General features: G+C 40.3%; 1 protein-coding gene across 1 annotated transcript; it reads left to right on the top strand.

The window, feature by feature from the left end:
• Nucleotides 1–5813: 5813 nt before the first annotated feature.
• LOC114318390 (disease resistance protein RPM1) lies at nt 5814–9508 on the top strand. Its single transcript, XM_028265282.2, has 2 exons — nt 5814–8627; nt 9170–9508. The coding sequence occupies exon 1, from the start codon at nt 5814–5816 to the stop codon at nt 8589–8591; it is 2778 nt and encodes a 925-aa protein (XP_028121083.2). The 3' UTR covers nt 8592–8627; nt 9170–9508.
• Nucleotides 9509–9996: the final 488 nt, after the last annotated feature.

The following is a 9996-nucleotide window of genomic DNA, read 5'->3' as shown; positions in this document are numbered from 1 at the left end:
TGCTCCCCTTCTTTGGAGTTTCTTGGCCGAGCTGATCTTGTCCGCCAAGAAGGAAGTCGCGGAGCGGACCTTGCTCCCCTTCTTTGGAGTTCCTTGGCCGAGCTGATCTTGTCCGCCAAGAAGGAAGTCGCGGAGCGGACCTTGCTCGCCGAACTTGGAAGTTCCTTGACCGAGCTGTTGTTGCTCGCCAAGAAGCAAGTCGCGGAGCGGACCTTGCTCGCCGACCTTGGAAGTTCCTTGACCGAGCTGATGTTGCTCGCCAAGAAGCACGTCGCGGAGCGGACCTTGCTCGCCGACCTTGGAAGTTCTTTGCCGAGCTGTTGTTGCTCGCCAAGAAGCAAGTCGCGGAGCGGACCTTGCTCGCTGACCTTGGAAGTTCCTTGACCGAGCTGATGTTGCTCGCCAAGAAGGAAGTCGTGGAGCGGACCTTGCTCGCTTTCTTAGTACGGTCACCATCTTGCATATTGAGGACCGAGGAAGTATTACCCCGATCGGGATAAGTAATCCCAGTCACGCTTCAGCGGACGGAATTAAGGGGCAATTGAGAGGGAGATTAATGATATGGACTTTGTGCCAGACAGATTTGGGCCGGGCAGAGTTGTGCCAGACAGATTTGGGCCGGACAGAGTTGTGCCGGACAGATTTGGGCCGGGCAGAGTTGTGCCGGACAGATTTGGGCCGGACAGAGTTGTGCCGGACAGATTTGGGCCGGGCAGAGTTTGGACTGAGTGTGTGCCACCCCGGACCGAACAGAAACTGCTCAGCCAGGAAGTGACCGGTCGGACCAGGATGCTCGGTCCGAGGATGGTCGATGCCAGACAGACCGAGTGACCGGCGCCCGGAAAGGCGTGGTCAGCCGAGGTAGTTGATTGACCGGCAGGAAGGCCGACCAAAGGAGGTACCCGGGCTAGGCTTTGCCGGGATGCCGCCTAGCCCGGTCCTCCATGTGTTTGTCCGGTTAGGCGCATGGGTATGAAGCATGGCATGGCCGTGGTAGAGCAGCTCGGCTGCCGAGCTCCAGCTGTGAAGCCAGGCAGTTGAGATTAGGTGATGTTCAGCAAGGTCTATGCTGACAGATGGAATAGCAGAGCCACGTGTCAGGAGATGACTGGGAGTGGGTAAGGGGCTCAGAAGGTATATAGGCATGTCTGCGCCCCCCATACGCGACAGACGAACACTCTGTAAGGAATTTCTTACACTCAAACACTCTCTCCCTTCTCTCTATTCCCTCTAAGGTGTGTGCTAATTTGACCGTCGGAGGGTGTTTCCGGCCACACACCGCCGGGTAGCTCACCGTTATTTGCTCGCAGGTGATCGGATATCGACGGAGCTCGGAAGAAAGGAATACGGGCACGCCGGAATATTTGCTCCCCGTACATCTATATATAGAGAAGCTAAGGAGAGTTGAGATGTACAGCTGAGGGGTGTGAGCTTAGAAAGCAAAGAGAGAGAGAATTACAGAGAGTGTTGTAATTCTTACCATTTTGTTCAATATAGTGAATCCGCTGCCCGTGGACGTAGGCGACTTGCCGAACTACGTTAAATCTTGTGTGTTATTGCTTGTTTGAGTTCCCTGGTGTGCCCCCGATCCTCAACAATAGTAGTATAGACTTTATATTCTTCGGGACATGATGTTATCATGCTGGTATTTCAAGACGAGAAATGTTAGCGATCAAGAAAAATTTTTCATGAAAATGATCAGGAAAGATTTATGACCTTTAGATTATTTTGATTAGTGTGTGGTGTTTTATTCTAAGTGTAATCTAAAAGCCACAAATCTTTCATGATTATTTTCATAAAAAACTTTTCATGATACCTAGCTGTTTCAAGACACCAGCTATTATGCCAGTGTCTCTTTGGTTTCTATCAGTCATGCGCATCATACAAGAACAGGCCATTTAACACCTAGTGCCCGGTGCACCACGAATCCGGATCCTCCGTCGCACTTCCCTGTAGCGCTTCCCTGTCGCCCTCCAAAACGACGTTGTTTTGGAGGGTTTTTTTTTTTTTTTCTTCTTCTTCTTCTTTCTTTGTTTCTGACTCCACAACATGAGTGAGGATCCTCTTCTTGCAGCTTCGGTGCTTGCGCCCGTCCTTGCAGGCCTTTGGGTCTACTTTTAGGCCCAATTTTGATAATCCGAACCGTTCATATTTTATAATTTATTCAGTATATCATACCTGTAAAAAATCAAGTTGATCGGATATCAGAAAGCATATGTTCGGAAAACTGTTTATTAAATTCTTTAAAAAATAGTGTTTAGTTCAATTTTTCAAACACATACTTTCTGATATCCGATCAACTTGATTTTTTACAGGTATGATATACTGAATAAATCATAAAATATAAACGGTTCGGATTATCAAAATTGGGCCTAAAAGTAGACCCGAAGATCTGCAAGGACGGACGCAAGCACAAGCTTGCAAGGAGAGGCTCCTGACTCCCACAACATACCCATTGTCTCTGACTCCACCCCTCTTCTTCTTCTTCTTTCTTATTTTGATTTACTATTATTAATTGTTTCTGACTCCACCCCTCTTTCTTCTTCTTCTTCTTATTTTGATTTACTATTATTAATTATATTACCATTATTAATTCTTTCTGACTCCACCCCTCTTCTTCTTCTTCTTTCTTATTTTGATTTTCCCCTCTGGTTTCTGGGTCTCCAGATCTGCCTCTCTGCTTCATCTTTTTTTACCCACAAACCCAAGAACTAAAATCAAATTTCATCAATCATACCCTTTTCGAGTTGATTCGTCTTTTGTTTGGATTTCCTGTTTGATGTCACTGGACTGACCTTGTACCACTGGAACAAGTTCCTTACCTCTTGGATCTAAATGATATCCACCAGGCTCGTCTGAGGAAATTGCTAACACATTACTTGCATCTAAAGAAGAGTAAGAATTTCCCATGGGCGTATCAACAGTAACTATCGCTAATTTCTTCATCTCAACAAAGTCATCCATTAAGCTCATGTCTGAAACTCCAAAAATTTTGTGAGCAATCCAAGCTGTGCAAAAAAAAAAATAAAATGGGAAGATCCTCCACCGCTTGAATGAAGTGTTTTGAGGGAGAGAGAGAGAGAGAGAGAGAGAGAGAGAGAGAGAGTTATCAGTGAGAAGAAGAAGAAGTTTTTGGTTCAGATGAAATGCTTTCGGCTTCATCACAGTGAGAAGAAGAAGAAGAAAAAAAATAGGAAGCTCCAAAAGCTTTGGTTCAGATTTGATGCTGTGTTTTTTGTTTTTTTTTTTTTTTGGGTTCAGATTTGAAATCTGATTTTTTTTTTACAGATTTACTCACAGATCTGTATTGAAAATATCAATTTAATCACAAACTTCACAATAAACTTCAAAAACAGAGATGGCAAAAATTCCCAAAAAATAAAAATAATCAAGAAATGAAAGAATTTAAATAGAATTGAAAGAGACCCAGAAAATGGGTTTTGTGAAGAGAGAGAGAGAGAGAAAGAGTAGTGAGTTGTGGTGTTGTTGGGTATGTGATGTATCGGTGCCTCTCTCTTTGTCTCGCGTCTGTCTGTTGAAAGAAGAAGAAACCCATCAGCAGAAAGAGAGAGAGAGAGAGAGAGAGAAAGAAACAAAGAAAGAAGAAGAAGAAAAGAAAAGGAAAAAAAAAAAAAAACCCTCCAAAACGACGTCGTTTTGGAGGGCGACAGGGAAGGGCTACAGGAAAGTGCGACGGAGGATCCGGATTCGGTGCACCACCACCGAATCCATCCCATGAATGGGCATTTTCCCATGGATGGACCCATTTCCCATGCTCATCCTTAGATTGCTTGTAATCTTTGCAGAACTTGGAATCTTTTGCAGAAAGAGATGTTACAGAAATTTATTCATGTATTCTCTTAAATATGCTCCTTAATCTGTAAGCCCCCACAAATTCAATAATACATTCTACCCTCCTTTACTACATTGTGATTCTTGACAAGTCCATCACCTTTGAATTTGATTCTATTTAGAAAATATTTGATGATGATCCCTTTTTTTTTTGGTTTTACTTTTTACTTTTTCTTCTTCATATTCCTCATTTCACGTCAGTTTAGGGAATACTCCATTATAAGGATTAAAGGAAAGTATTTTACTCTTGAAGCACGTGTACCTTAAGTCCTAAGAATGGGCACTCAACTTATTCTATCAACAAGATAATAAACATACCATATCACTATAAAAATCTGCCTTCATTCCTTGAAAGATTTTGGGTCAAGTGGACACAACTGAAATCGCATTTAGGAAAACAAAGCCAAAGATGTTTTTGATATTTCCATTTCTTTCGGTGAAAAATATTTTCCCGGAACCAATTCAGAGAATGACTTCCACAGAAAACTTTTTCTTGTGTTTGGTTGCAACCTTGAACATGATGTGTTAGTTTGTTGTGTAGTGGTGGTGGCGGCCGTGGCAATGGCAGATGATGACAATGACAATGGTAGTGTGATAGTAGTAGTGTTACCAGAAAATAGTAATACCCGAGTGATTTACATTTTAGAACACATGTTTTCAAATATGTGTACATTTTTGTTCCGAAACGGTGAATTTAGTGATCTAATGGGATCCCAATATTTTTTCCACGTATTAAGAGGAAAAATTCAATTATGTTTTGAACTAAAAATCTAGAGACAGTGGAGTTTTGGCAAGAAATAAAGCAAAAACAATGGGTCATAAATGCTCCTAAAATATTATTGTACATGATCATTTGAAGAATAATAAACTACATCTTATTAGACGTCTAATTAGTGGAAGAAAATTGCTCTTGCAGTTAAAAGATCCTTAAATCCCAATAGTGTGGTCTATACAAGCCTACTCTTATCATATAGAGCATGTGGCATACCACGTCCATGTTCCTGTTCCCGTTCTCCTTCCTCGTATTGGAACGATTCACAATTCAAGTAGCATAGTGCAAGACTATAGTTCGAAAAATGTTTTCCACCTTTGAAAAGGAGAAAATGTTTTCCAACAGAATCAGTTCATATTTGGTTAATCATGAAAAATGTTTTCCATTTACTTACATTTACTGTCGTACCAGACATAAAATAATGCAGAAAACATATTCTAGAAAATGTTTTTAGCTGAAACAAATGGGGCGTTAATGTTGGTTGAAATTATTTCTAATGGAACCCTCCTCACTCGGGATTGATTTCCTCTTATTATGATGGCATGCAAGCAGATACCATTGGCCAGTTTTGGTCGTGTAGTATTTCTCCTTGAAAGATGGGAAGCTAAGATGTGATTCATTTGATATGGTGACTCAGTGACTTACCGAGAAGATTAGTGCAGTGAGATGATTTTATTCATTCCATTATATGTTTGTCTGTTGGGTGTAGTTTCAAGTTATTCATTAAGTCAAATATAGAGAACTCAAAAGTTGCTGGATCAATCTATATTGTTGAAGAAATATATTTGTTTTAATTGACCCATCTACCGTTACATATATATATATATATATATATATATTTTAATTCTATCAAGACGTCTGAAAATATTTGATAATTTTATGTACCTATTTGCCATTGAAGTTTTGCACAGACGACATGGAATCATTTTTTTCTTGAGGCACACTAGGAGATCTTCCTGTAGATTTAGGTGGAAAGCTTTCTAATATGCTCTGATAAGAATGGAATTTATTCGTCCACAACATGACAAAAGCTTTTGGCATAATTATTTGGTTAGTGGGTTTCATGGTTATATTAATTTACGTCACTTAGACATCGCACAGTTCTTCAACAATCTTATATACAGAGAGAACAAAGGAGAGAGGAGGAAGGTATAACTTCTTTCCTGAGAGATCCTTTAAGATAACAAATATGGCTGACGCTGCTGTACAATTCTTGGTTGGGAGCATTGGATCCCTTCTTCAGAAAGAAGCAGCCTCGTTAGGAGCAGTCCGTGGTGAAATCAATGAGCTTAAGCTTGAACTAGAAAGCACGAGATCATTCTTGAAGGATGCAGATGAGTTCAAAGATGATAGTGAAGGGTTGAGACTATGGGTGACACAAGTAAGGGACATAGCATACAAGGCTGAAAACATAATTGATGAGTTCATGTATCATATGGGTGGCCAACTAAACAGAGGTGGTGGTTTCAGAAGTTTCCTTGGAAGAGTTGTTCACCTCCCCAAGGAACTCCTGGTGAAGCATCGAACTGCCATCAAGTTGCAGGAGATCAGTGCCGAGATCAAGGCCATTGCAAAAAGGAGCAAAAGATATGAATTTGGTAGAATAGAAGAAGGTCAAAGCTCACATGCTGCTCCAACATCGGTACAGAACCTTGCAGAGTCTGCATTGTTTATTAATGATGACGATGTTGTGGGGATTCAGAAGGAAATAAACTCATTATTGAAGTTGTTGATTGAAGGAGAAATGCAACGAACTGTCATTTCAGTTTGGGGCATGGGGGGTTCTGGTAAGACAACTCTGGTTGCTAAAGCCTACAACAATGAAGCAGTGAAGCGGTGTTTTGACTGCTACGCGTGGGTTACTGTCTCCCAGCACTATGTGATTGAGGACCTGCTTAGAAAGATGATTAAAGAACTTTTTTGCGGAAGGAAAGAATTAGTACCATCAAGCTTAAGCTCCATGGGTTACAAACAGTTGATGGAAACTCTAGTGGAGTTCCTGCAACAGAAAAGGTATGTCATTGTTCTAGATGATGTATGGGATGTTAATTTTTGGAGTCAAATTAAACTTGTACTTCTAGATGGTAGAAATGGAAGCCGAATCATTCTAACAACCCGAAACAAAGACATAGCATCTTACCCTTATGGAGTTGCACACCATGTTATCCAGCGTAATCCTCTTGAGGATTGTGATGCTTGGATCCTTTTTTGCAAGAAGGCTTTTGCCAGTGAACCTAATAATCACTGTCCTCCATATTTAAAAAACCTTGCTTGGGCCCTTGTGAAAAAATGTGAGGGTCTACCACTTGCTGTTGAGGCAATGGGTGGTCTCATGGCTTCAAAAGACAAGTCAGAACTGAAATGGGGGGCAGTCTATGACAGTTTCAATTGGCATCTGTGCAAAGATTCCAAGCTCGAAGTGGTGAAAGCCATTTTGTTGCTCAGCTTCAATGGCTTACCATACTACCTTAAGAATTGCTTTCTGTATTGCTGTCTTTTTCCTAGCAATCATTGGATTTCAGCACATAAACTTGTAAGACTATGGATGGCTGAAGGGTTTGTAGAAGAAAGGAAAGGTCTCACACCAGAGGAGGTTGCAAAAGGCTATCTTAAAGAACTCATCTCCCGAAGCCTGCTCCAAGTTACAAGGAAGAACAACACTTTTTTGAGGCCCAAATTATGCAAACTGCATGATCTAATGCGAGAGCTTGCACTTTCTGTATCTGAACAAGATCATTTCTGTTCTATATATGATCCACAGGGAATAAAAGATGAAAGAATTGCTCGCCGCTTCTCCATTCACACGTTTGATCATGCAATACTTCAGCTGTGCAGTACTGATATGTCACGGGTTCGTTCTTTCTTTGCTTTTCATTTTGACAAGTGCCATACCTTTCCATTAGATCCATTTCTATCTGGTTTTAGACTGTTAAGGGTATTAGAGCTGAGAGGTGTGCCAATTGACAGTGTACCCAAAACAATAGGTAAATTATTCAATTTGAGGTACTTGAATCTAAAAGGAACTCGTATAAGGGAGCTCCCGAAATCCTTGGGAAGGCTTATGAATCTGCAAACCCTGGATCTTCGGAGGACAATGGTGAAGGCACTTCCAGAGGGGCTAGGTAAGTTGCACAATTTGCGCCATTTACTTGCTTATGATGGTGATACTGGAAAGGAAGTATTTACCTATATGATAGGGGTGCAAGTTCCAGCAGACGTCTTGAAGTTAAAGAACTTGCAAGTCCTAACCTCTGTTGAAGCAAATGGCGACATAATTAGGGGAATTGGGAACATGACTCAACTCAAAAGGATAGGGCTTACAAAGGTGAAAGAAGAAGATCAATTAGCATTGTGTGCCTCACTCCAAAAGCTTAAACTCCTTCGCCATCTACTGGTAATGGTTTCCAATGAAGAGGAAACCCTTCGGATGGATGCTTTATCATCCCCTCCTCCACTTCTTAGGAAGCTCACTCTGATTGGGAGATTAAATAGTGCGCCTCCTTGGTTTAGTTCACTTAGCAGTATTGTCCATTTGCATTTGCATTGGAGCCGGCTGACGGAGGATCCCATTCCGTACATAAATGCATTGCCCAAGTTGGAGCGCCTTGCTTTTGTCAATGCATATGATCATGGCATAAAGAAATTGTGCTTCCATGAAGGCTTTCCTAAGCTTCAGCACTTGTCTGTACTTGTTTCCCCTGAATTAGTTGAAATAATAATTGAGAAGGGTGCGATGCCAAGCCTCTCACGCATAAGTCTGTGTGTATGTACCAAATTGAAGAAGGTGCCCCTTGGCATTGAGTACCTCACCAACCTCCAAGAACTGGAACTGAAAGATGTTTCAGATGAACTTGTCAATAGCATACGAGGAGAAGAAGGCTTTGATCATCCAAGAGTTCGCCACATCCCAGTGATCAACCACTACCAGCAGACAACATCATTCTGCAAATTTGAAAGCCTATCTTAGGTTTTTGTGGGGGACCATCATCATGAGTCATCACAGGTACTGCTATAGTTTTCCTTTTCTGTTTTGTCTTTACATTTGTGCAAGGTATTGGAAATATGGTGCTATATTACATAGACTCTTATAATTCTAAATGTATGAAGTACCTGTGTCAGACGTGTAGTTTGACATTTACCTAACAAACATATATAGTAGTTCGAGTTAACTATAAAACTGTGCATAAAACCCCCCATACTATGCATGAATAGCTGCTCTATCACACCTTGTGAACATTATTTTACTTAGAAAACAAAATTGTAGTAAGAAATATTAATTTGTTGTATCCTTGTATCTTTGGAAATGAGAATCAGATGAATCAGATACTCATATACTATATCTGCACCTGATATCCATACCTGAGTTGTAACATAAATGTTAGTGGCATGGTGTTGACAAGGTTATGTTCTTTCATTTTAAATTGCATCATTTGATGTTGTGATATAAACTGAAATCATTTGTTATTCATGATAAAGCTACTGTGGTAAAATTTAGTGCATCATCATCTTCTTCTTATAATTATTATGATTTATCATTTAATACAGATTGATTGAAGTTGAAAGTTGAAAGTTGATAGTTATCATCCAGTGTGACTAGGAACAAATCTGGTTTCTGAACTAGAGAAGGTAAAATTGCCTCAGCTACCAGTATATCAGCTCTCTGAGGCAGATTGGTTGGGGTTGGAAATTAAAGTTTGCATCCAATTCAATTCAAAAGGGTATTTAGATTGAAATTTGCATCCAATTCAATTCAAAAGGGTATTGTATTTAAACTTTATAGCATAAGAGATTGTCTGGTTGCTTTGTAATCTTGTTGAATAACCGTATTCTATTGTCGGTTGTATGTACTTTGAGAAGTTGGTATGCTTACATTCTTGTTGTGCATGGTCCTTTTTCTTGTTTGATCCTTCTTTCTTTTTTCACCATAGCTCTCTTGGATTTGTTAATGAAATGAACTGGTAGGGTCCATTACCAAAATTGCATACTAGGCATACATTGCTTCATAAAACAAAGTGTGAGCTTCTCTCCAGTTCACCAACCAGAGAGAGTATTTGGTCTTAGTAGTTCCATCTTGGCCAACTCTGCAATCTGAATCATTCATCTTATAGAATATAGCAAATATTACAAGTAATAAAATGTGACGTATTAATCCATTAGTTGATAAAATTAAAGTGGAGAAACAAGAGCTATCATACCACCAATTTTATGAGATTGAGGAAGAAGGTGACCAACTATCTATAATTTTATTAAATTTCTAATCGAGCGTGCCACCGTAAGCTATTACAGGGTTGATTCCATATGAAAAACACAGCAATTAAGAATCAAATCTACTTTTAAAAGATCAAATCAAATCCCATCCTAATCACAAGCAA

The sequence above is a fragment of the Camellia sinensis genome, chromosome 13 (assembly GCF_055761805.1).
Source record: "Camellia sinensis isolate YWXY chromosome 13, ASM5576180v1, whole genome shotgun sequence".
Classification (NCBI taxonomy): Eukaryota; Viridiplantae; Streptophyta; class Magnoliopsida; order Ericales; family Theaceae; genus Camellia; species Camellia sinensis.
The sequence above is the reverse complement of the archived record's forward strand: the minus strand, read 5'-3'. Positions and strand labels throughout refer to the sequence as shown.

What these genes read in the sequence shown, in the direction of transcription:
- LOC114318390 (XM_028265282.2), top strand. Translation starts at nt 5,814, where the DNA reads ATGGCTGACGCTGCTGTACAATTCTTGGTTGGGAGCATTGGATCCCTT.